Source organism: Balearica regulorum, chromosome 1 (assembly GCF_011004875.1).
Source record: "Balearica regulorum gibbericeps isolate bBalReg1 chromosome 1, bBalReg1.pri, whole genome shotgun sequence".
In the NCBI taxonomy this organism is placed as follows: domain Eukaryota; kingdom Metazoa; phylum Chordata; class Aves; order Gruiformes; family Gruidae; genus Balearica; species Balearica regulorum.
Genome location: NC_046184.1, coordinates 33,926,519 through 33,953,302, shown reverse-complemented (window position 1 = coordinate 33,953,302; position 26,784 = coordinate 33,926,519). Strand labels below are relative to the sequence as shown.

The following is a 26,784-nucleotide window of genomic DNA, read 5'->3' as shown; positions in this document are numbered from 1 at the left end:
TCAGTGTTCTGACTCACTGTTAAGGCAGGTTTCGGTGTTCCTACTTTTACTTCCTTTTGCAGGCATTCCTTTCTCTTCCTGCTACCCCTGAGGATGGCTGTACCACAAAGCCTAGTTTTAGAAAGTTATTAAGTCTTGGATCTAGTCAAATTGTATTACCCAGCAGAGTATGTAGAATGTTAATTCTTAGCGTCTCAAGTGCCTGTAAATAATTTCTCAAAGTTCAAATGAATAGTTTCAGCACCTTTATTTATTGCTGCAGAATTTTTAAATGCATTCTAACCGTACATGCCTCCAGGAGGTGAAGGGAGAAAGCTCACTTAGATTAATTGGCTTCAGTATGCCTAATAAAAGGGCAGTCTGCCACCTATGATTGACTATTGTTGCTGTTCTACATTGCCTTCAATAAATCTTCCAAACAGAGGAAAGGAGGTCATTTGAGCAAGTATTGCTTTCATCTGACTTGTAAACATGTCCAGTTTAATGAAAAACACAGACTGATCTGAATTCTGTATTATCTGGTCCATTTGAGAGGTGAGAAATGTGATTGTTTTCATTCTTCTGTATTTGAGCGGATATTACCACAGTGCACCAGAGGGATGCTCTGTGAAAAGCAGTATCCTGATTGTTCATCTATTTCTAGAAAAATGTCAAAAGAGCAAATTTTCAAGTATTCGTCATGTTTCACAGACTGCAAATAACATGGTACAGGACAGCAAGGTCTCCTCAATGTAACAGTGTTGTGGTTTTGCTTGGAACAAATTGTGTGCTAAGATAATGCTCAAGTATTAAAACAGTTACTTTGTTTTAGTAATATTTATCTTATATGCTCCTTGCAGCATTTTGCTGTTATCAACTAAATATAACATGTATAGTTTCAAGGTCCACATTCATCTTTTCCAGCTTTATACTCCTTTCTGACGTGTGTAGACCAGAAGCATATATTTGCTTTAGTCTCCCTGTATAATCAATATTAATAACCACTATCAAAGAGAGGTCTTACTGGCTTTTCTGAATTGCCCCTGGAAGTCCTGCCTCTGCTCCCTTCTTTAGAGGGAAACCCAGGGGTGCTCTGTTCCCAATTCAGAAAGTTCAGGCACCTTAAGCTAACATGTTAGCTTAAGTGCATTCAGCCCCAAATGTCCTATCGAAAGCAGCCGGACTGCTGGCCTAGCTGCCTGTCCTTCCTGCCCTTCAGGAAACGCATAGGAGGGCAGGCAGAGACTTGGACCAGATCTGAATGCTTTTCTGAATATCTGATCTCAATATTTAACATAGGGTTAGTTTTCACCTGATATCTCAGAGCTGGTGATACTGTTGTTATGATTTGGAGCCAGTTTGCCATCCCCAAAACAGTTTCATAGGTCAGCTTTGCAAGGAGAAGCTCCTCTGTCCTGGTGGACCTCCGCTGGACATCATGTTTTTAATTCCTGTTGAAATAAGTAATACAAGACATCAGGGGTACAGGTGTGGTAACCTCATTTGGACATTAATGTGCAAGAGTAGGATTGTAATCTACTTGTACATGGCTTTGAAACATACAGTCTGAAATACCATTAGAGTGGCAAATGGAAGAGCTATCCTGTCCATAAAGAGCAAAAGCTGGTTCGTTCTGAGACTGCATTGTCAAAAAACCGGCCCTGTATACAGCCATAAAAGAAAACCTGAGCTTCAGACAGTACATGTTCACTCCCAGTGAATGGAACAGAGTTTCTTGAAGGTACTTCTCCTTAGGCTTGAAGTGATTCGAGACATTCATACTACAAATAATTTATGCTGGAAGCTTCCCTTTTTGAACAGTCACTTTATCTACAAAGGTGATGTAATCTTTTTCTATGCAGACATCTTTAGTTGCAATCACATACAAGGAAGTAGGAGGATGTAAAGATGCCAACTCTATTTTTAAATTGCATGTTACTTATTTCTGTTTATGCTATATGGATTTAAAAACTGCTTATTGAAGAATCTTGGCATTTTTAGCTTAAAATAAAGCATACAGTTATATAGAAATTGTCACCAGCTGCTGAACCTATGAATTCATTAATGGGAGATTGAATCCACACCCCAGCAATAACCTAGAAAACACAATCCGCAGTTCTTACTGTTTCCTTCTGTAAAAGGTGGTTTAATAGCTTTGTTTAAAATATTTCTCAGAATCATAGAAAGGATGATGTTAGAAGGGATGTCTGGAGTTCGTCTTGCCTAATCCCCCTGCTCAGAGCAGGATCAGATAGAGCTCATTTTTCAGGACTGCGCCCAGTTGGATTTGGAGTGTTTTCGGGGTTGGAGACTCCATAAGCTCTCTGGGCAACCAATTCCAGTGTTCAATCAGCCTCACAGTAAAAAAAAAATAATTCTTTTCGTTACATTCAGATGCAATTTCCCATCACCCTAGTCCCTTTCCTGGGTATGACTGAGAAGCGTCTGGCTTCCCCCAGCACCGTCGGGTATTGTACACATTGATAAGATCCCCCTCAGCCTTTTCATTTCCAGGCTGAACAGCTCAGCTCTGTCAGCCTCTCCTCGTATGGATGTGATCCACAGATGCTGTGGTCCCTTAATCATCGTCACAGCACTGCGCTGGATTTGCTCCATGTCTTTCTTGTACTGGGGTGCCCAGCACCAGACCCAGCACCCTACATGTGATCTCAGCACCATGAAATAGAGGGGAAGGGTCACCTCCCTTTACCTGCTGGCAATGCTCTTCCTAACACAGCCCAGGAAGCTGTTGGCCTTTGCTGCAAGGGCACATTGCTGGCTCATGTTCAATTTGGTGTCCATGAGGACCTCCAGATCCTCTTCTGCAAAGCTGCTTTCCCACTGGCCTGTCCCCAACCCGTACTGGTGCCTGGGGTTGTTCTTTGATAGTTGTAGGACTTGGAATTTCCCTCTGAACTTGGTGACATTCCTGTTTGCCAGTTTCTCCAGCCTGTTGACATCCTTCTGAATAGCAGCACAGCAACCCCTCCTCCAAATTTTGTATCATCTAAAAACTTGCTGAGGGTACATTCTGCCTTATTGTCCAGGTGCGTACACTCTGCCTTATTGTCCAGATGTTAAAAAGTACTGGTCCTGTACGCAGTATTTACCCAGGCGTACACTGCTAAGTGACTAGCCTCCACCTGGACATTGTACAGCTGATCACAGCCCTCTGAGCCCAGCTGTTCAGCAAGTTTTCAATCCACCTCACTGTCCATTTATTTAGCCTGCACTTTTTATCTTGTCTGAGGATATTATGAGAGCATCAAAAGCCTTCCTAAAGTCAAGATAAACAACATCCACTGCTCTGCTTCCATTCACCAATCTAGTCATCTTATTTTAGAAGGCTATCAGGTTGGTCAGGCATGATTTCCTCTTCATAAATCAGTGCTGACTATTCCCAATCACCTTCTTGTCCTTAATATGTTTGGAAATGATATCCAGGAAGATATCATCAGCTTCCCAGGCATGGAGGTGAGGTTGACTGATCTGTAGTTCTCTGCATCCTTGCCCTTCTCAAAGATAGGAGGGTCATTTGCTTTCTTCCAGTTCTCAGGAGCTTCTCTCAGTCACCATGACCTTTCAAAGATAATTGAGATTGGCCTCACAATGACATCAGCTAGCTCTGTCAGCACTCCTGGGTGCGTCCCATCAGATTTGATCGACTTCTGTTTACTCCAATTTATTTAGGTATTGATCCTCCTCCACCAAGGGTAAATTTTTCTTGCTCTGGACTTTCCCACTGGTCTTGGTGACCTGGGACTCCTGAAGGCAAATCTTACCAGTAAAGGCCAACGTGAAGAAGACATTGAGTACCTCACCGTTTTCCATGTCCTTTCCAAAACCCATTCCTGCACACTTGATCAGTGTCTCTGTATTCCTTCCAAAGCCTGAGAGGGATGATGCTGTCCATGCTTATGTCTTGCTTATGGAGCTAGGCTCATGTTGTAGAACAGGCTGTTGACCAAGAACAAGAATAAATCAGAGCTGAAATAGTTGGTGTCCAGAGCACCCTCCGACACTCTTGATGAGGCTGTCTACTTTGTGCCAAAGACCAGGCCTGTTTCCTTGGTGCTCATGTTGGTTGGGGAGATGTGCTGTTTCGCATGATGGGACTAACAGCTCCTCCTTCTCGCCTTCTGATGGAGCAGAGAGGAGCAAAGGCAGTGACTGATATGGCACCACTGAGTAGGAAGCTTGCAGCCTGCTTCTGATGGGAGAGGTCAGAAGTCTTCTGATAAAATTATCCTGAGATTGAAACGTGGTTTCAAGGCAAACCCATTCACCCAGAACTCAGAGCAGCTTTCCCAGTTCTGGTGGACTAGCACCAGAAGCTTGCTTGGGTTTACAGGCACAACTGTAACACTTCTCACCTGACAGCTGTCATGGAAAGGCTGTATCAGATTCTTAAACTCAGTGCAGCTTTTGCAAAGAGAAGTGAAGCCCTGTGTAATTAAGTGAGGTAATGGGTTTCATAAAATTTTTTGCTTCCAAATGAGTGCTTCTGGGTGTCAGTAGGAGCCACGTCTCTCTCAGAACCATGAGAAGGAGAATCAACTACTACTGCTAGTCAGGTATTTCCATGAGAAGGGGTATTTGCTGTGGAGTGCTTTGCAGTTAAAAGAGCTAGTGCAACACCTTAGCATGATCTGTTTGAAGCCCTTAGATTAATCATGGTCCACGCCCTCTGGAAATGGATCAGTGGAATGAAGAAGCAGATGTAAGAATCATGTGCAGATGTATCAACCTCCAGCACCTTTTTTTTTTTTTTTAAAAAAAATTGGTAATAGGACATAAAAATGAGATGTGGGAGAATTCCTATTTCTCTTCCCAAAGGATGTGGGTTGAGGCATTGTTAATGTTGGGGATGCATTTGTTGGCTTAGGGAGGTGGGGTTTATGTGTTAAAAGATTTTCAAATCTCACAAGGCACAGCAGTAGTTAACACAGTAGAGCTGCCTTCTGTAGTATAGAGAACTGATGCTAACAAGGGAATCTAAAAATATTTGTGCCTGTTAAACTTTTCCAGAATCCCTGACTTAATTCTGTCTTGTTTGATTGCAAAATTATGAATTCTTCAATGGGCATTTCTAAATGCTATCTTAAATTGTATTTGAAAAGTATTTTATTTTAGAATCCAGCACAGGATGACTTTGTTAGATCTACTTGATGTTATTGTAACTCTCCTTTAATTTGATGACAGAGCTTTAAGAGTGGACTTGTTCTACTATATATGCATATCTGCTAGTGCATGTATACAAGATTACTGCGGTTTTGCTGCTTGTCAGCTTCCTTTTTGATTTCCCACACTCGTTTTGTGCTTTGAGTATTCCCCTGGACTGCTTTTAATTATGCATGACATCAAATAGCAGAGTTTTGCTACTAGTAGTGTTTTGAAGTAGTTTTTGTTAACAGGTTGGCTGGATGTATATGGCTTTCTTTTATGGATGATTTGCTGTAACTTGTATTTCCTGATAATGTACTTTCCTTGGATATCACAGGAATCATGTCCACCTGTTATTAAACAATCCATGGTAAACTGCTGAAAATAAACTGGCACACAAACATGTTACCTTTGAAAGGAAATGTTGAGAAAATGTTTAACATACAGATTCTACATTCATTCAGCCATACATTATTACTAACAGTTGGCTTAATTAAATATGTAACTGAATTTATGAAAAAGATGGTGGGCATCAGGTATGTGAGATCACCTGCTCTTATCTAATCTCTTATCAGAAATAGCTAAATCCAAGGAAAATATATTACTTGGCTATTCTCTGTATTTTTCCCCCTTTTTTTCACATATGGAAAGCTCAAACAAAAATAATGTTAGTGTTGCAAGTACTTCATGGAAAAGGAAAAAATTTTGATGTTGCTAAAATAAATTTTTGCAACTTTGTGCTTAACATTAGCAGTTCAAAATACTCAACTCAAAATACAACTCAGACAAGTGATTTGGTAAATAATTGCTATAGGCCAGATCTCTTTAGAGTTTTGTGCCACTTTCTATATAAGCTAAATAATTAACATGTGTGACTGTTGTTCTTTTCAGCAAATCCAAATTAATTTGTTCATGTGCACTGACCATAATAATAGCAGACTTCAGATTATTGAAGACTATTATTATTCCTGTTCCAAAGGAAGCTTGTGAAAATCTTTTCATTCTGATATCCCAGTTACTAGGAAAATAATTTTACTGGTATTGGAATAGAAGGCTTTGTCAAAGTAACCAGAAAGCTTGTTAACTTTGCTGATTTTCCAGAAATGAAGTATTTCAGTACTTTTAGCATCACAAGAGACCTGCTTCTATTTAAGCCCTTGATCCTTGGTGTTCAGCTAAAGCAACCACAATCAGCTTGAGGCCAGGTAAGCTCTGAAGCTAAAACTGCGACACAAATGGCATTTGAAGCCCATAGAGCATTGAACCAATTCTGTAAGAACTGGAATTACTTTTGGCAGAACTCTTAAAATTTCTTGGCCCCAGTCTAATGAAAACTCTCTGTAAGCTATGGAAGTATCACAGTCAAAAGTTTCCCGACAGCTCAGGAATCTGCCATTTGTTCAGTTTTATTTTTACAATGAAGATTTAAATTACTGATAGTTGGATTGGGATACAACAATGATACTAAAAGGCTCAAATTTGTGGTACGAGTATGCAAGGTCCTGCACAAACCCAGAGTAATAGGAGTGCCCTTCAACAAGTCACAGTCTAACCAGGGGGAGGAAGCTGTTTGCATGCTGGGATGGGTGAATGTAACATACAAACTCCTTGAGCAGAAAGCCTATTAGGGTTAATTATTTTATTCTCTGAAATCCTTAAGGGGTTGCTGGGCTTTTTAATGAAGGAGGAAACAGAAGAAGGGAGCAAGAGGAAAGCAGTGGAGCGAACATGAAGGCAGCACAGGCGGGGACTGTCCAGAGCAGTATCTGTAGGAAGAAGGGATGTCTCCCATAGTTCATCAGTTTTCATAGCCCACCTGACTTGCTTGGGTCCTGGTGTCCTGAGAATTTAGGCTCCCATTTTTGGGGAAGCTCCCAAAGTTGGGAGTTAGAGGATACTTTTGACATGAAATGTTTTAATTACATTAAAGGGCTGACTTCAATCACAGAAATAAGAAAATGTTGAGTTAATCTATAGAGCCTTGATAATTTTTTAAAAAAAAACAAATAGCACTTGAGCATGATTTGCGGTGTAAAACATTTTAATACATCCCAGTGTGCAGCAGGAATCCATCATATTGAAATTCAAGCCTTTTGGAGTCACTCAAGTCTGGCATTTCTACTTCAGTAATTTTCAAACTTCGTAGGCTATTCAAAACTTTTCCCTTGGTGCAAGAAAAAAAAAAAAAAATCACCCAGGACAAACCCCAAAGAAGCTAAATTGTGGCTTGCAAGCAGCTGGGATCTGGCATGCGTGGTGCATGCTGCTGTAGCCCTGCAGCAGTGCTGAGGTTGTGGTGTCAGGTCCCTGTGTAACCCAGAGCCCTGGCTGTGGGAGGAGGTGAGCGAGGAGGGATGCTGGAGCTGACGTGCCCAGCTCGTCGCTGGACTTAGCTGCATGCAGAGCCTAGCCCGAGGGTGTCATTGCCATTTCTCCTCTTGGAGTCATTCCAAGTGCTCCTCATTTCCTTGGCAGTCTCCTGGCTTCCTGCCCTATGGAAATTGTGGTGTGTAGCATGTTGGGTCGGGAAGTTTGGCCTTTGCAGCCACAGCTCAAATGTAGATGTAGACATGAACTTCTTAGTATCCTGCTTAAACTGGTTTAACTTAGACTTGTAACAGTAAATATCTAACTGTACTGAATTTCTGAAATGAAAACACTTCTGAATTACTGCACGCACCTGCATTTAATTAATATTTTCTGTAGTTTCCACATCAGCAGAAAGAGACAGGACCCAGCTGCTAAAAATAATGTAATGATTTTGCTGAGGATGCTGAAACATCTTGCTTTATAACTTGCATCTTTGCTATATAAAGTCACTAGCCAGCTTGCACGTGCTGGGTCTGCGTTACAGTCTTGGCCTTCTCAAAGATGGCTATTTTGTGTGTCAATTACTGATTTCACAGGCAAGAACAGTGTTGTTTGAGCTAGCCTTGGTTTATTGAGGTAATGGATGTATATCACTATGATAATTTTTCAATACATTGATACAGAATAATTAATTTTCAAATATATACTTTGTGTTTTGCAGTCCTATCACTGAACTACAACTATGCAACGTGAATCAAACATCTTCACATAGAATTTTTTTTGTGACTTGAGAAGTTAGCAGGAAATGACTATATGAGTTATTTCCTTACAAAGCCATACCAGTATATCAGCTATCTGATTGACAGCATTTCTGCTCTTCCCGTGGTTGCAAAATTTTTTCATGTTTTCAAAATATGAGGTGACTTTTGAGATTTGTACAAGCATTATTAGAGAGTAGGCTACAATTGACATTTGCATGGTCGACAATATAATTTCCCTGTTGCCCAGGGTGAAAGCTATTAAATTTTACCTCCTGAATTACTGTAGGCAAATAGTGCCTAAAAGCAATGATTCAAATACTGAACTGTGCCCCTGTGAACTATCTAATACAGTACCTTGGTGGTGGTGATTTCAAATAAATAGTTTTTGAGAACAGTAATTATAGGAATTTGGGCCTCCACACTGCTTACATGCTTCTGCATAGTTTTGTTTGGTTCATACACTTTTCTGATGTACTGGGTAGGGTACAATATTCTGAGTGGTGATTAATAGGGAAAAATATTCTCAGTAGTAGAGGGTGACTGTTCCAGACAGACAGGCCTAATTTGTACTGTCAAATCTGAAATTCTTAGAAAGTCTTTGAAAAATCTTGTTTGGCTGCTCTAGAGCAGAGAGTGCAAAGTAACTTTTGGTTCCTATATTTTTGTTCCTCACCTCCTGTGAGATGCTTTACATAAAATCATGAGGTTAGGAGCCATCATCTTCACATCTTCTGTTCTGATCAGGACCTTTGTTCATATGATACATCTGGTGAAACAGTGGAGGAAAAAAAGGAAGCAAATTATGGCCTTGGTATTTGTGCATTTTCAGCTCCCCAAGACTGAGCAGAGCAGGGGGGGATTTTTTCTGTACCTCACAGCTTGAAGCTGTATGGGTATTACTGAAAAGCTGCTACTGAAAGTCCTATAGAGTTCTGCTGATGAAATGTTTTATTTTCCTTAGTTATGGTCTTCTGTAGTCAGTCAAAGGTATTGTATTAAAAGTATATAGTATTATATTTTTGAACCATCTTCCAGTAATTCAAAATTAGTGATTATTTTGTGTTTATTTTTTGCCATACTCCTCATCTGATTAATTTCTATGCAAACCTGATAAAAATAACTATTTTCATAACTGATCTTGTGTTTTCATCTCACCAGAACTGGGTCTTGTATTCAACTGATATAAATTGATACGGTTCTCTTGCATACAGGGCTATGTGCTTTTAATGACCTGCCTTTGCATATGTTCCAGATTCTCCTGTTTATTTCTATTAAGGAACAATGATAACAAGTTGTAATGAGTCATTCTAAAATGTCCATTTGTGCAGATGCAAAAATGACTTTTTGCCATTGATGGTCAAGATCGTTTTGGTATCTCTGAGCAACCCTAAGAAAAACAAGGACCATGAAGCATGCTGTTGTAGAGCTCACTCTTTAGTATCTTTCTGAAGTCAGGCCCTGGGTGAGCAGGAGTCCTATTAAGTTAGACTCTGGATGAAGGAACTATAACCTGCAATGCATTCATAGCTTTATTCATAAATCATCTGCCTCCCCCACAACTAATTAGTATTCAAGGTGAATAGCTGCCCAGTCCAACATGCATAAAAATAAAGCAAGTTGCTAGTAATGCTTGTACCTTTAGAAGTAATAGGTGTACTATGGTTTGAAAAAAGTCAGGATGGGGTTGATTTCAAAAGAGGCATTACTCCCATAAGGATCTCAAATGTGATGCATTTTTTTAAGCTATTTAAATGAGTTCATGAAAAATATGTTGACTTTGCCTAAGTCTAAAGTCACCGCAAAGCATCTGATATATTACTTCTTAAGGAACACTGAGCACTAAAGAGGCAAATACTGCAATCTACACTTTTTTAATTGGGTTTCAGTTGCTCTTATGAACATAGGCAGACAGACAAGAGCAAACACTGGCAGAAACTAAGCAGAGGCAAAGGTTTTAACTCTCTCCTGACTGTACCTCTCTTTTAACTGGCATCTTTAATGCCGATGTCCAACGGAGGCAGGGAGAGAGAGCAGTGCGTGGAATGCATGATGCAGTAGCAGCTTTGCTCCCAGGGATTGTAGGTGGCAAAGGGCATATCCCTCACTCCCTCTAAAACAAATATGCTCAAATGAAGAGGTGAAGGTTGAAAGAAGAGGAAGAATTTATCCAGATGCAAGACAAAAGCTCACGAATGATTACATTCTGCGGGAGGAACAACCCAGATTTGATGGGGATCTTAATCAGTTGGGAAAGCAGTAAACTCTAAACCCTACTTAGAGTCTGAGCAATAATCTGATGGGAATTAGCTTACAAATGCAGCTTCTCCAGGCTGCCATCACATCTCTGTCCCCTTTGACTTGTCTGAGATTTCTCCATTCATTTGTATAAAGGGTGTAAAGTGGCTAAAGTTTTTTTTTCCCAGCCCAAAAGAATTTGCAAGATCCTTTCAGAGAGAAGAAGGAGAAACTCTAGCACAGAGTTTCTGCAGAAACTATTCTCCAAGAACCTCTGCAAGAATTTTTTTACCCTTAGGAAATAATTAATGGATTTGAAGGATTTTAGTCACAAATAAGCTTATGAATCTTGGGCATGTGATGTTTACTGTCTAAATATAATTTTAGACTCAGAAAGGACTGTTGCTGAGAAGCAAAATAATACTGCATATTCCACAATGCTGATAAAAATGTAGCAAAGAATTAATGAGTGTCATTTGAATTTTTATTATAATTAATAATTCCATCAAATTTCAGCTATGTGCCAGTAAAAGACAAGTCTTCATATTTTTATTTATTTACTATTACAAGGAGGTTCAAATCAGAGAACAAAAACATGATTGGCAGTCTCAGAAACTGTGGTAGAGAAGTTTTCAGCTAACCCCTGGAGAATGAGCCTTTCCTGCAAGGAATGCTCCATTTTAACAATGCTCCCAGTGCAAATTCAGTCTAGGGAAAAGTACACATATGCAGGCAGCAAATGGGTTGCAAACATGGCATATATGATATAGATAAGCTGTTTGTAAGTGTGAATCTGAAATTCAACATGCTGGTGTTCACAGCAGCTTACTGCTCCTCCCTTTCTCCAAATATTTCCCTTGAACACATATAATAATATGCAGTCAATTACATGTGCTGGTGCTATAGTCAACCACTCTTTCAAATACCCCCAAAAATTAAAGATTCTTAGAGTGCAGCAGAACTGTACAGCGGACTTGTTTTTTTACAAAAAAGCAATACTTGTGTTCTACATTGTGAGATCTGTTTGAAACAGAATGCAAGACTTAAATTACTGTCAGTGAGTGTCCTTGTGACTTCTGTGATCTGTCTGTAACACCAAATAAAGCAGGTGGGGTAGTAAAGGCAGTGGGTGCAGCTGTCATCACTACAGCTTGATGCTCTTCCTCTCACCTCTCTCCGAAACACATCAGCCTCTTCCATAGTTCCTGTTCCTCCATGTGTTACTGTTCCCCAATCCATGCCTTTGCATCATCACGTGGTACTTATTGAATCAACTCTGTTACTTAAAATTCTTCACCCAGATTTCTTTATGTGCAAAGAAAGAGACCTGGTAGAAGCAGTTTCTCCCCAATTTACAGATGTGGAAATCAAGACACATGGGTAAAGTTGAGTAGGTGACAAGGTTTGCATAAGAAGGCAATGGCAAAAGTCCAGACAAGATACAGGTCATCTCATTTCTGCTCCCCTTGCTCCACTGTTCAAATACATCAATATCTGAGAAGACATGATGGAGTTTATATCATATTTTTTCAAGTAGGAAGTGCAGCCACTTCATAAAACCCAAGAAAGAACTTTTTATTTGACTTTCTGATGGATATATTCTAAAACTGCTTGCTCATTAAATTGTAGAAGGTTTTAAAGTTGTCTATAAGAGTAAACAAATGAGATCTGCAGCAAGCCAAGAGGAAAGCTGGGGTTCTGCGGATGAGATGCTTTTTGCTCAGCTGCAGTGTCTGGAAGGGAGGTCACCCTAATCCCTGAATTTTCCTCAGATATGAAAAATAAGCTCAAAGATGAACAGTGAGACAAGGGCTGGTGACTTCAGAAGCTTGGGAAGTTTTACTTTGCTTTACATTTTTACTTATATTCATTCGCAAAGTAAATCTTTGACAGAAATTAAGCAAAAAATGCCTATTTTGAGTTTGATGAGCATTCTGGATTTAGGAATGAACTCTACTTACCTCATCCTTTTTGTTTTGGAGCTTAAGGTGCTTTGCTGCTTCATCCTTCTGTGTCTTTTTCTCTCTTAATTTTCCTTGCCTGACACAGTTTCTTGGGTACATATTATTTCTTTCCTCCCTCAGAGTCCTTGTCAGTTTTAAATAACAAAAGATTTTTTTCTTTGCTGAAGAACCAAATACTAGTACTTATCTTTTTCTTTTTATATTTTCTTTAGCTTGTTGCAACACTACAGTCCTATATGTAGCAGCCAAAAAAACCCACCAAAACCCAGCCAAACTGAAACCAGGGAAGAAGGGTGCTACAAAAGAGCTTTGAGGAGATGGGATTTTTTTGTTATTTGTTAAAAACATCAAAATGCATCTACTATTTAGCTATTATTTGCAAAGGGAAAGAACCTCCTTTACTAAACATGAAAACTAAAATTTCAATTAGGTTCTTAAAATACAGTGGTCTATAAATAGAATGTGAATAGTGCAGCTGGGCAGCATTATAATAGAATTTCCTTCTGTTCTGTAAGGGAGATAGGGATGACCTTCATCACTCACTGTAAGCTCTCTCTTTTATGAATTACGAGCCATTCAACTATTAGTGGAATTAAAATCTATAACACTGCCAATCATTGCCCCGTATCCCTATGGAGCCCTTCCTCTTGCTGTCAATATGAGGGAGTATGCAGTTTCTGCAGATGTCTATATGTTTATAGGCCAAGCAAAGGAATAATGTGGTTTGTTCTTTTTCTGTGCTTCAGAAATTTTGTACAATCTCTAAATGATTTTACACTTCACCGTCATATGGACTGAGAGTCTTGGTAGCAAGTCACTGGTAAGAAAATGTAGGCAAGAACGTTTTAAACTTAAGCACAAGTATAATATGTGTGATGCCCTGGCCAAAGGGTAGAAGACCATAGCAGCAGACCAAATTCAAATCAGGGTGTCAAATCAATTCCTAGCCAAAACTTTGGGTTGCTTTGTGGGTTCTTTTCTTTTCCTGAAATAACCTCTGAACTGAATCATTGGAAATTTACTGTAGTTCATACCAGAGCTGATCTGAAACAACTTTTGCAAAGCTGAGCCCAAACTAAGCTGAGAATGTGCTGGTTGCATCCTCGGTTCAAATAGGTAAAAGTCATAACTCATGGTTATGACTGACTTGGCTCCTCACTGGAGGAAACTCAAGATCTTCAGTCAGTACATTGTGCAAGTAAAGCCTTCCTTCCCACCTGTTAGAAGAGATAGCAGCTGGTCAAAGTAGCTCTTCCCTTTTCAGACAAATAAATTCTCTTTTGCTTAGGACCTGGCTACTGTTACCTAACAACTGACACGTTTACTGATAGCATCAGTGTGTTGTCCTATTTCTTACATGTGCAAATGGAACTACGTAACTTTCAAACACTAGTAGGTATCTAAAATGGGTTTGTCAGTCTATTTCAAGGCATAAAAGTGCTTTCACTGTCTTGAAGAAAACAATTGCTTTTCTTTTTCAAGATAGGGCTAACGAGGAACCAGAAGCATGTGTTACAGTTGAGGTGCTGTACTGAGAATGATGGATAAAATGAAAGCAAACCCACATCTTTGTCAATGACTAGAAATAGAGGCCCAATACCTCTCAGTTAATCTTTCCAATATGGATTGGCACAATCAGTTTCACAGAATCTTGTTGAAAAATATATTCTTTTTTTTTTTTTTAACACTATTCATGGATGCACCTAGTTCATCATGGCTAATTACATGTTCTGAATTATCATCTTCAATTGTTACAAATGTCACTTCCTTTGATGATATTGGGTATGTGATAAGAGACTGTCATAGTTTCAGTTATTGGTGGGGTCTCTGATGATTGATCAATTTTTGACAACAAAGAATTGTTAACAGGGCTGCATGGTGAAGCAGTCAGTGGAAAATTCCCTTTCATAACGTTTCTATCTAATTTTGGAGTGCCGCCACTGCCACACATGAAATAACAACACGATTGAATTTCTTTTTGCTGGCATTTAGCAGGACCTATGGGGGTGTGCAGAAATCAATGGGGGATCAGGAGTCTGGAAAATTACATACTTGAAGAATTAATGAACTATAATTCCGTGTTACATCCTCAATCACATTTTGCTTCCTTTTCATTAATGGAACTAAATTAGTTTTCCATGGACAGAGTACTTTAAAAAATGCAATCATGCTCTTGCTAGGATTTAAAAAAAAAAAAAAGACAACCTGTTTTAACAATAGTTGTTTTTTTGTGCAACATGACAGTTGGAAATTTTTAGTGAAGAACACATCTGCAGCACTGACTCAACCTGTTGAAGCAGTTTTAAATGTGACATTTGTAGCCCCAGTTCTATTTTCTTGCCCTTTGAGCCAGCTTATGTTTTTAAGGTGACTCAGCATGAATTTCTACTAGATCTGGGAGATATAGAGATAGAAGCAGCAACTCCAAAGGCATTCAAGATGCATTTTTTTCCAACATGGGCCTAATTCATGCTCCAGGGAGCAGGGAGAGGAAAGGCCATGGTCTTCACTCTTCTTTGAAGGCTGCATGTACGATAACTGATGTTTCTAATGCTATATCAAGAAAGTCATTTTGCTCACAGAATTATGTTATGCTAGGATAAAATTGTGGGTGACTCTTCTCTTTGCTGTGCCCCACAGGCCAGCTGTCATCTGGTCCTTCATGACTGAAACTGATTGAAATGTTGGGATGCAAATGCAGTTAAACTGAAGAATATTCTATGGTTTAATAAAAACTTAGATGTGACAAGAATGAAAAGCATGTCCTAGTACTCACGACACAATATCATATCTTTAAAGAGTTACTGGAAGCTGAACAAATCATAGTGAGATTGTAAACAAAATCAGGCTCTAGGACTTGCATTGACCAAGGAAGAAAGTTCCTTTGGGAATCAGCAGCAGCATTAGAAGAAAGGAGCCGATCAGACTTTACAAAACAGATTTAAAAGGCATTCTAAACAACTTAGGTTTTCTGGCATAACTGATATCTTCCTGGATTCTTTCAGCAATCTCAGCTTCTGTAGTCTTGTTTTTTTTAATTCCTCCGTATGATATTTATATGCATGTGGTGTATGGGAATGTAGTGGGATGGAAATCCCAAAAGATGATACTTTATTTTAACAACAAGGTAGCTCCAGTATATAGAACTAGTTTCAGGCTTTTATATTTCTCCACTGGGACCTGTTTTTTGCATAAGATCTCAAATTAAAGGTCTGATTGAACAGCAAGGTCTTCTCAAGTATCATCATATTAGAAATCTGCTGTCACATGAAAACCAACACAAACACTTTTCTCAAATGCGAGAGATGGGACTCTAGAACTTGCAGTAGAGATAATGAACTCTTTTCAAAGCTACTCCAGAAAATGGAGTTTTGACAGCAGATACATTATGCAGTACAATGAACTTTCATTTTGTCCTGCTGAATAAGGCCTTTCCCCCCTGGCATACGTATTTACTAAAATCAGATAACTCAGACATCATCTTAATCCTACTGGGCATTCTGTTATCTGAGCGTATGTCTGAACAGTTGGGATATAGTCTTTCATATCCAAGCCAGACATAACATCCTTGAAAATGTATTGACATATGCAAAGACTGCCTGACTGTTCTAAATGTACCTATGAAAAAAAAGCATTGAAGATGTATCGTTTTAAACAGCTTCGTAGTCCCCTAAACCACTTCTTCAGTGTTCTGTTTCTGAAATTATTTTTCTTTCAGTGTTTGCACTTTATTTATACTCTATATGGGGCTGGGATGTGGGTGGCTCTGGAGGTTAGCATTAGGTTGGAAGGGCTATTGCCTTTGAAATGAGATCTCAAATTTAGCCTAAGTCAGTAGTAACTGAGCATTATGGTAGTTGCTGGCTGCTCATTAATCTTTATGAATATATCCAGTGATAATAACCCAATTAGCATTGGGACAGATTATTGTAATTGGGAGTATCTATTAATTGGCAGTCTTAACTGAGTGCCATGTATTACACTGTCCCAGAAAAACTTCCAGGATGGAAATAACTAAATTCTAAGTCTTCACAGCTGTCAGTCTGTGGTGTTGTCTTCTTGACAGGAGAGGGCTACTGGGACTTTGGTTTGTATTGACCTGGATAAAGCAGTTTATGAAAGAAAGGCTTTTAGGAGTAAGCTGTGCTCTGTGTCTCTGTCACTTTGTGCTTGATGGTGGCATACATGCTTTCCTGAGAGGAGGATTTGATGATTAATATTTCAGTCTCGAAGTGAGTAAAATAAAATGGTATAAACCACCCTCCTCTTCCCCCACACCATGGTTCTTTGTCGAGTGCAGCTTGACCACATTAGACAGCTTGGTCCTATTGCTGGATGAAAGAGCACTGCTATCTTTCAAATTGGCAATTTTATACCACTTTCAATCTTCAAAAGCTCTTATTATACAGAAATTCTCTAATAATATTCATCAGACAGCTAGACTTCCTTTTTTCTTACTGTACCAGTGGGTAATTTGCTAATGATCTTATTTTACTCTTCAGGGAGCAGAGTTTTCTCAGTCTCCCCAAGAGCATAGGGGAATAATAGCTGAAACTGTTGCCACAGTTCAGGAAATGAGTGATTCTGAGGTATAAAGAAGGTGATTTTGAAGAGCAAGGGGTTTCTCATGTCAAGGGGAGCTAGGTGTATACAGCACTTACTTTCAAAATGCCTGTGACTGTGTGCCTACTTTATTAGAGTGGGGCTCCAGTTAGCAAAAAAAAAAAAAAAAAAAAGTTTTTTTTCCAGTTGAAAAATGGGTAACAAAATATGGAAATAACCAGGCTGACTGATTTCAGTTTAAGAAAAACGCACAGGAGAAAACCCGAATATTTGAAAACCAAATCATGTGCAACTTAAGTGTGTAATAATCGGTTACCCTGTTTTGTGGCATTGGGATATGTACAGTATTGCCATGAGTGTGTCCATGAGTTACATATGGTAGAGTCCCCATGTTCCTGGTGGTTTGTGGGCTCATCAGTCTCACAGGTATATGTGTGTGTTCTCCAGCCACAGTGTTTCAAGAACCAAAAATCACAAATCTTCTGCCATGCAAATGCCACAGGGTGAAGTACAGCCAGAGCAGGCGGTGCTGAAGTGCTGCGGTACAGCTGTGTAGCCTCTCTCCAGCTTGAGGTGAAGGTTACTTCTAGTGACTGTCCCGGTATTACTTTCTGTTCAAAACCTGGCCACTTGTATCAGTGGGGTGGCAGATTTGGTATCTGCAATTGTGCTGTTTATTTGAAAAGGAAAAAGAAAAATAGAGAAAATGCCACCTCCATGATAGTCAATGGGAGTTCTGCCATAAACTGGAGCAGGGCCAGGATGAGACCATTTGCTGTGGTCCATCACACATCTGAGACTCTATTTTATGGGATAGTTTCCTTTTTTTTTTTTTTTTTTCCCTTCTTCTCCCCCCACTTTGCCACAGCTTCTTACAGCCAGTTAAAGAGCAGAACTAGCATGCTCAGAATAAGACATCTGTTTTGTCTATTTGCTTAAAAATGTCATCACCTGCTATTGAAAAACATACATCCCTCCTTTCCTTGTACTTAAGCATTTTATTTTTTTTTTTCATAAGTGAAAATATAAAGCCTTTCAGTAACTTCCTTCTATAGAGTAATATTTCATTTTTCATGCCTTTCTAGTACAGCATCAAACAGGACTTCATTAGTGCTGTTAATGTTCCATATAGCCCACTGATATACCATAGCCACTGGCCAAGCAAAACTTCAATCAGTTTTTCTTCTCTTGTCAGCTCACACCTCTGACTGAGCAGCTGCAAGATGATTCATCCGAGAATGTTTCACCATAGGACGGAGAAAAATTATTTCTGGCTGCTTTTCCCATACTAATAAGATAATTTCAGTTGTAGATACTTTTACAGCACTTCCTGAGCCATGCTATACCCATTTGAAAATAGAAATCCTTTTATCCAAATGTCAAGAAAATTTTCCATGAAATCAGTGCTTTGCCTCTGCAAAACACATTTCTGCTGCGTTTTCTTGTTTAACAGAGTTGTGACAGTTATATTTTGTCCCATTACAGACTAAGTGTCTACTAGAATTAATGATCAGCATTAGCTGTGAGATTTAGAACAAAATTGTGTGCATAAGGAACATCTATATTCTGAAACCCACTGGCACATGCTGTAAAATATTGTTTGCCTAAAAGGTTAGTGGTGAGGAGAATTGTTTTGAATTTCTTTTGTTTGCTGCAAAATCATGTAAGGAGTAATGGGTTATTCAGCACTGATGCAGCAATGGTTCCAATGCAATGGTTTCAGGCAAACAATCTGTCAAGATCAGGACTTGTCTTAAAGACCAGCAGCATGCTTCCATCCATGCATGTTACGGTAGGCTTTCTTACATAACTCCACTCAACTTTGCACACAGCCATAACAAAACCAGAAGAAAGTATTTCTTTGTTTATTGGCATCTGTAAAAACATTTCATCCCAAGTAATATTTCTTGTGATATGGGTTTGTCAGCTAGTTTGCAAATAACTACCGAAAAGCTGCTTTTGTTGTTAGTTTACCGATACTGATGTGACATTCAAGGCTTGTTTTTCCTGAATAATCAGTGAGTTCATCAGAACGCGTTCAGCCTGTGCCTGCAATACTGTGCTTGTAATTATAAGGCTTACAGGTTCACAAATAAATTGTTCTGAAGAGAGGAACACAGGCTTTCTTTAATTCATATCTGTTACTTTGACCTAAAGAACACTCTTTTCTCCACTTCATCACCAATAAATACATTCCACTTTCCCAAATAAGAAATATATGCCATCCAGTGTCTTAATGCACGTTATTAAATAGCCAGTATGAAGATTCATATCAAGTCTTAACAACAGCTCTTCTCTTTCAGCCTTTGAGTTTACGTGCTTCATTGATTCTCTGGGGCTTGTGGCTTTGGCCAACTCCAACAAGTTATCTTGTCCTGACCAAGTGATCCCAAGCATTTAGCACCGTCACTTAGATTCTGTTCTGCCAGGCAAGCTGTCTTCCAGGCGGCATATTCCCCAGTGAATGTGAACTTGTAGAGTGTAGGCCTTTCTTCTTTTCCTTTCCTTTTTCTTAAGTAATCTGTGGGTGTGTGAGTGAATAGCAGTAGATAAGGCACAGACTGCAAACGAACCTTTTCTCACTACAGTGACATAATTTTCATTGATCCTCCTCTGATCTCTCAAACACCTCTGCGGTCCCACTGGCTCCCAAGAAAAAGGCCAGAGTTTATACTGATTTAGAGAGAGACACACTGAACAGCGGAAGGTTGTAAAGGTTTGGCATTTCTCAGTCCTGCAGCAGGACTACTTAGATGATTATCCCGGAATTCGTAGTGGAATTGAAAATTCTGTGTTTTAAACCAATAGAGACTTATGACTTAATTTGTGGTATACAAAGCAGCAAAATACATGCTTGTTGCAATATTCCAGCAGTAGTACTGGTAATTTTCATCATCATAAATACTGGTAATGTACACCAGGCACAGCTGGTTAGAGAGACTGTTGATGGAAAATCAGACTGAGGCGTAATACTGAAAATTTCTAATGAAATTTTGTCAAGTATCTATAAAGCTTTTAAAAACCAATATACTCATGATATGGTTTTACGGTTATTCCAAAGACATTCCTTGGCATGTAAATAAAATACCCAGAGCACATCCCATCTACCCCCTGTCATGCATAAGAAAATTTCAACTCAAAACCAAATGTGGGTGACTGAGCCGTACCTTATAGTTTATGCAGGTGTCCCCCACGTACTTAAGAATTGTCTTACCTTCAAATGTGGAACAAAGTGTATTCGACTCCCAGCTGCTCTTTTTGATGGTGAGAGAGGAGACTGAGAGTCAGAGGTGCTGGTGTAAGTCAGCAGGAACTCCACAAGATAGAGAAGCCCTACTAGCCTAAAATCAGTGTCACCAAGAGGATAAGCAAGGACCAGAATGAGTATGTAATATTTTGATAGGCCCCTATAAACAATCTTTGTTTATCAAGCAGGCTGTACTACTCAAAGGGTTAACATATTATTTGAACTGGGATCCAGTTCCTTTCTTCCTACTGTGGGCAACTTATACGGATGTCAGATTACCTGTCATGTATTGTGACAAAAAGAGTTGCTAATATGTAAACAGTAAATCGGGATTAGCAGAACCTCCACTGTTAGCAGGGCCCACACCCTTCGCAAAAGTCCTTTTGTGGAAATGATTCAAAACTTTTTCTCTGGATAAATCTAGAAATAAAGTGTCAGTAACGAAGATACTTCTGTGAAACCCAGAAGTACCAGAGTACTGGTACAAGCACCTTGTTCTTCCATCAGATGAATGTAGCAATTTCCTCTGTGTGAATCTTCTCCTTCTTTTCTGTTGTGCTTACTAAACAGACATTGATGAATGCTCAGATGGCTTTGTTCAGTGCGACAGCCGTGCTAACTGCATTAACCTGCCTGGCTGGTACCACTGCGAATGCAGAGACGGCTACCATGACAATGGGATGTTTTCACCAAGTGGAGAATCCTGTGAAGGTCAGTATCTAAAAAAGGTGGGGTAGTGTTATGACTTGCATTACAGTATCGTCTAGTATCTCTGACTGTACTGGTCAAATTTTGTCTTGGGCACTGTATCAATGAAAGTTAAACCTTGACCCAAAGCAATCATGGTCTAAATAAGCATCATAAACAAAAGGCAAAAGAAATAAAGTATGAGTATTCCTAACATATAGGTGGAGAATTAGTGGCCATTTCTATGATTTTCTAAGATAACATGTGAAGTCAGGCATGGTGCTTAAAACACAGTCTCTCTGGCTCTACATCTGCTTCTGTGCATGGTCCTTGCATAAGTGATTTCCCGTGGGCTGATAGCATGCACTGTTATTTGTCACTCCACAGTAATCTGTTTATATGTCAGATTCTCTGTATGTAGAAATGGGCCTCAATCCAGACCTCAGTTCCTCCACTTCATTCCTCATACACTGAATAGTCTGTGATGAAAATATTTCCCGTTGCAAAGAACGATTATGCAGCCCTGACGCCCTTACCCACACCTGGGTTAGTACTGTGCTGCTTCTCCTGTGCACGGGCTAACTGCTTGTAGAAAGTTGCAGTTTGAAGAACAACCTTACAAACTGGGAAGCTCGGTGGACCTTGGGCTGGGGCGAGGTGCAGGGGACGAGCATGACAGAAGGAACAAGAAGATGGGAAGGTTTTCTTTGTTTATGAGTGATGTTAGAGAGAACAGCAGGTTAGTAAGAAGACAGTTATTTTCAGATGCAGATCTCTTAGTATGGCATGTTATTCAGCGCTTAAGATACTGCATGCTGCTGCTCTTAAATAAGAGAACAAACCAGTCTGCTTTGCCATGGACTACTTAGGGCAAAATTAGGAGAAGGGAGAACCCTTCTGTCTCTGAGTGCTGAAATATTCACATGGTGTAAGCTTTCCTACCTTGCTGTTTAAACTCACATTGGTGGGCTGTATCGGTCCCAAAGGAAAGCAATTGAATTAATTTCACTAGGGCAGACACACAGACAGTTCTCCAGGAGCGAGAATGACCTTTTCAGTAGCCCCATCATCAATACTTTATTTCAACACATTTTCACCACAGCTGAAAGCCTGTATTCCCAGGAGGAATCAGTGATTTGAGTCAGCCACTGCTTTCATAAGTTGAGCTTGCTTTGTCAAGAACTAACTAAATGTCAGTGTTAGCTGGCCAGGTGTTAGGACAAGAAGGTGCAAAGAAGAAGTTGTGATTCCTCTGATTATAATGTTGCCCTTTTGTCACTTGTGGCACAGGTAATACTCTAGCCAGCCATTTATGGAAATATTCTCAATACCCTGTGTTTTATCTTCAGTGTCAATATAACATTTGTCTTGTGGGTTGAAAAGAGTGGTTTGGCACGTGCCATCTCAAGAGATATAAGCGATACAAAGTGACTCTGTTGAGATGTGTGCAAACAAGCAACAATTAAGCAGCAATTTCCAAGCAAATGAAAAGCCAAGGAAAAAGAAATATGAGGATTGCTACATGTATGCAGAAGTGGCAATTATTAGAATGCTTTGACCTTTTCTACAAAGTGCCAGTAGCTCTTTATTAAACATACACAGAGGGTAACAAGTAATTAGAATTAAATCACAGATGCTAGGAAACTATCTTCATTGCTGATAACCCTAGTCACTAACAGTGGAACACTTTCAATTTGATTTATTGCAGCTCCAGATTTTGGAATGTGTAGCAACTTGAGATGGGAAGGAAGGTTAGATATTTTATTAGTCTCTACTACATCACTTTTTATTGGATTGAAGCCTGTGGCATTCTGTCTCAGACAGAAAATAAAACCTGAAAAAGGTATGAAGACACAGCCTAAAATCTATTGCAGTATGGAAAGTTGAACTTCCAGTAGCAGAGCAGAGCACAGTAGCGCAAAAGCAATTGGTTTCTCTGCTGTCAGATCTTTCCACTGTGAGACATTCCCCTACTGGGTTTAAAGAGATAAGAAAATGGATTTCATTTGTCACTTACTCAGTATCCCCTAGTTAGAGGTGATTAGATTGAGTTGTTGGTGGATGGTCTTTTAGACACTCACTGTAACAGGGGAGCAGCTTCCAGGCTCTACTAAGCTCAGATTTCAAATCTCAGTTCTCCACGTCCCACCTGCAGCTGTATGAGCTTCTTACTGCATCCGGGACCAGTGTCCTCTGAAGCTTTCTGGCTTTTGCAAGTGCTACGGCTTGCAGAACTGTAGGAGGAACAATGCTGAATTACACCAAAGAGAAACTGGGCCTGCCTTGATTTCTTTCTCTTCGAGGCCTTGTCCATTTTGCTTTCTAAGAGGACTACTTCAAAGTAGTGTTTATATGGAGTACATACTAGGCTTGTGTTTGGCTCATCTTCTGTAAGTTTTAGTTGCTTTGAAGAAAATTCTCTCTTTCAGTGGAGAAAACCTTTAAAAGCCAAGGAAGTGTGGGTTCAAATCTTTTCCTTCTTGATTGTTCTATATGGTCTGCCTCAAATCTGGGTCTGTCAGTGTCCCCTGGACTATGTGCTAATAGTACTACAGAAAGCATTTCTGTGATCCATGTTAGTCAGAAACTTTTTTCCCTCAGCAAAGGCTCCAGTTTTAAAGATTTGGGTGGAAACACCTCTGTTAAGATTACAGAAGCACAAAACCTTATTTTAACAGAATACCAAAACTGCACCTACCTCTTTTGCAGGAAATGGTCCCATTAGGGCATCATCATAAAAATTCTTATCTAGGGGTGGACTCCTTGGTAGCATTAGACTTTGTCAGTGCTGGATAATGAAATAATAGTTGCTGAATTGCCTGTTTTACACATATATTGACCTTGGCTACTGCTGCTTCTTTGGCACGACTGAGAATATTGAGTATTTTGACTAATGTACTTGGACGCAGAAATTCATAATCCCATTTTATTGTACCTACAGGCAATGGAAGACCTTGAGATTCCTTCTCTATTAGTTTTGCTTCACATTATACTCCTGGGTAGACCTGTGGTCTCTATAACAATTACCGAGAGAAATGATGGGAAATGCAGCTGTAGGGCTTCAACCTCTTACCAGCACTTGCTGCTTTTCCCTTGGAAACAGAATTATGTTATGCATCATCTTATTTCCAGAAAAGTGGTGAAAGATCAGCTGCTTTTAGTCTTTGAGAATTGCATGGGTTTGGGAAGTCTTAAATTTTATATGTATGTAAATATAGCATTCAGCGTGGTATATTACCTGGTACCTTCCCCTTTGCCCCCTTACAGCTTTTCTTTATAGTTTCTTTACACAGTCTTATTGGTGTTCTGAAGGTTGTCTCTCATGTACCATTTCATTAAAGAGAGTTGGCTAAGATAGTAGATATTGCAGCCTCAAGCTTCATTGCATTAAAAAACTGGAACACTGAGGGCAAAATCCTAAAATAAGATCATTCAGGCCTGGTTAATATTTGCTCTGCAGGTCTGTGTAAGATCCTGATTCCTTTGAGTTTGTTCCCTGCAATGTCTAAAAGCTTCCAAAATCAGTTGAAGAGAGAAGCAGTATTGGTTTGTACCAGAAAAATGTGGGTTATACCTCATCAGCTGTTGGACATTTTGCATACCTCCACGTCCGAAGGATAGCTCACCTAATTAATGCAGCCCCTTAGGACTTACCAAGAGTATCTGGCAGGTACCAGCTGTTGTTGATACAGAATATGAGATCAACATACCTTCACTCTCAGCAGGTACTGACCGCATTCTTTAAATGAGACAGGTGCAAATGAAAGGACTGGAAAGCATCAATCCAGAATGCCTAGTTGAAAAAGGATCTCTTTGCCTGCAAGGGTTTATCTGTATGTGAACTCACCATTGAGGATTTCTGTTCTGAAATGTCTTGTTTTATTCTTCTCCTACCTTTGCTGTCCTGCTTGCAGAAGTGGAATCCCTTCCTTCTCTGTGTAATAGATAGAGCAGGCTCCCTGACAGCACAGAGGGCTAGGGCCCTACTTGAACGATATTTTCGATAATGCAGGATAATGAGGAGTGGAGGCATATTAAAAGTCTCAGGATGTTCCCCAGCCTTAATGAATGAACAAAGTCCAAAATAGTCACTTCAGCATCCATGACTTTGGATATGGAAGGCAGAGGAATAGCTGATTGCCAGGATGTCTGAATTTATCTTACAGTACATCCAGTATTTTAACTAGTACATGAAATTTCTTGTAGTTGAAAAACTGCTGTCAGTTCAGAGTCCTATACTTAGATCTTTCCACAATGCTGGTAATATTTAACAGAAGCTTTGTTACTGATAGCACTTAAGGAGACAGGAAATAAAGAATCACTACTCTTCAGCAGGAAATCTTACTAGCACTCACAAAGCTCCATCAAAATCTTTTCATCTTTATTCATGATCATAAAAGGTCAACAAATAAAGTGACTTTTTTTTCCATCCATCCCAAACAGAGCTATAGGCATTGAATCTTCACTATTGAGTTTGGGAACCCAACCTAAGCATCACCAAACAGAAGATATGGAGACACATTAGTATTTAAATATTCTGGAGTGTGGGCAGAAAAGTGTGGGCAGAGTACAAAATTGGCAGAGTTTCTCATCTTTTATAAAAGGACTAATAAAACACAAACTTGACCACTGCATTTTATAAGACACTAATTTGAACACATTTACTGTATCAGGAAATGACATTTCTGTGAAGCTGGCATTACCGGCATCTGAAGTCTCAGCTCTTCATCTTCCACATCTGCTAAGCACGCTGACAGCTGGCTTGCATGAAGTCACGAATAAATTATTCACAATTCACTTGCTCTTTGAAGAATTATTACATCAGTCAATAGATTTACTTAGGACAGAGAAGAATAGAAACCAAACTTTCTGCTCAGAAGAGCTTGGGCTCTCTATCAAATGCACTCCTCCCTGTTTTACCTTAAGCAAAAAAGTATTCAGGTGTCCTCATGTTGTCACTTTGCTGAGCTAATGCTGCTCCCCAGAGCTAAAGTAACTGAGAAACTTCAGTTGTTTCAGAGCAAAGAAACTGTCCACCATCCCCACCCATTTCTTCCAATATCATATTTCTCAATGGTAGAGATGTTCACCTTTTCTTTATATAGATGACACACTAACTGCTGTCAGAACGATTCTGTTTGTTAGGAAACCATGTCCGGGGGAGACCTTTTTGGGTTTTATGCGAACGTCCTGCATGTAAGTCAGGATACCTCATCAGAGGAGGGAAAGTTGCTGCCTTCTATCAGCTATATTGAAATGCATCTCTGTGCCCTTTGTCACTACCTAGCACGGTGTACACAGGTTATTTTCTAATTGTGCCTTGTTCATATTCCTTGTGAGTTTTCTAACCTGTCATTATCAATATTGTATTTGCAGTTTTTGCCCAAAATATTATTGAGCTGTGTGTTGGGTTTGCATGGCAAGGTTTTGGTAGTGGCGGGGGGAGCTATAGGGGTGGCTTCTGTGAGAAGCTGCTAGAAGCTTCCCCTGTGTCTGACAGAGCCAATGCCAGCCGGCTCCAAGATGGACCCGCTGCTGGCCAAGGCCAAGCCAATCAGCGCCTCTGTGATAACACATTTAAGAAGGGAAAAAACAGCTAGAGAGAGCTTTTGCAGCCAGAGAGAGGAGTGAGAAGATGTAAGAACATCTGCAGACACCAAGGTCAGTGCAGAAGGAGGGGCAGGAGGTGCTCCAGGCGCCGGAGCAGAGATCCCCCTGCAGCCCGTGGTGAAGACCATGGTGAAGCAGGCTGTCCCCCTGCAGCCCATGGAGGAAGGATGAGGGGGTGTAGAGATTCCACCTGCAGCCCGTGGAGGACCCCACGCTGGAGCAGGTGGAGGCACCTGAAGGAGGCTGTGGCCCATGGGAAGCCCAC

The 26,784-nt window shown here is 39.9% G+C and overlaps 1 protein-coding gene across 2 annotated transcripts in view; it reads left to right on the top strand.

Moving 5' to 3' along the window:
* NELL2 (neural EGFL like 2) overlaps positions 1 to 26,784 on the top strand; it is a 155,855-nt gene that overhangs the window by 116,519 nt on the left and 12,552 nt on the right. For both annotated transcript variants that reach the window (XM_075745148.1, XM_075745139.1), the window contains one exon: positions 20,793 to 20,933. In XM_075745148.1, the coding sequence (XP_075601263.1) occupies positions 20,793 to 20,933 (141 nt within the window). The remainder of the gene's footprint in view (positions 1 to 20,792; positions 20,934 to 26,784) is intronic.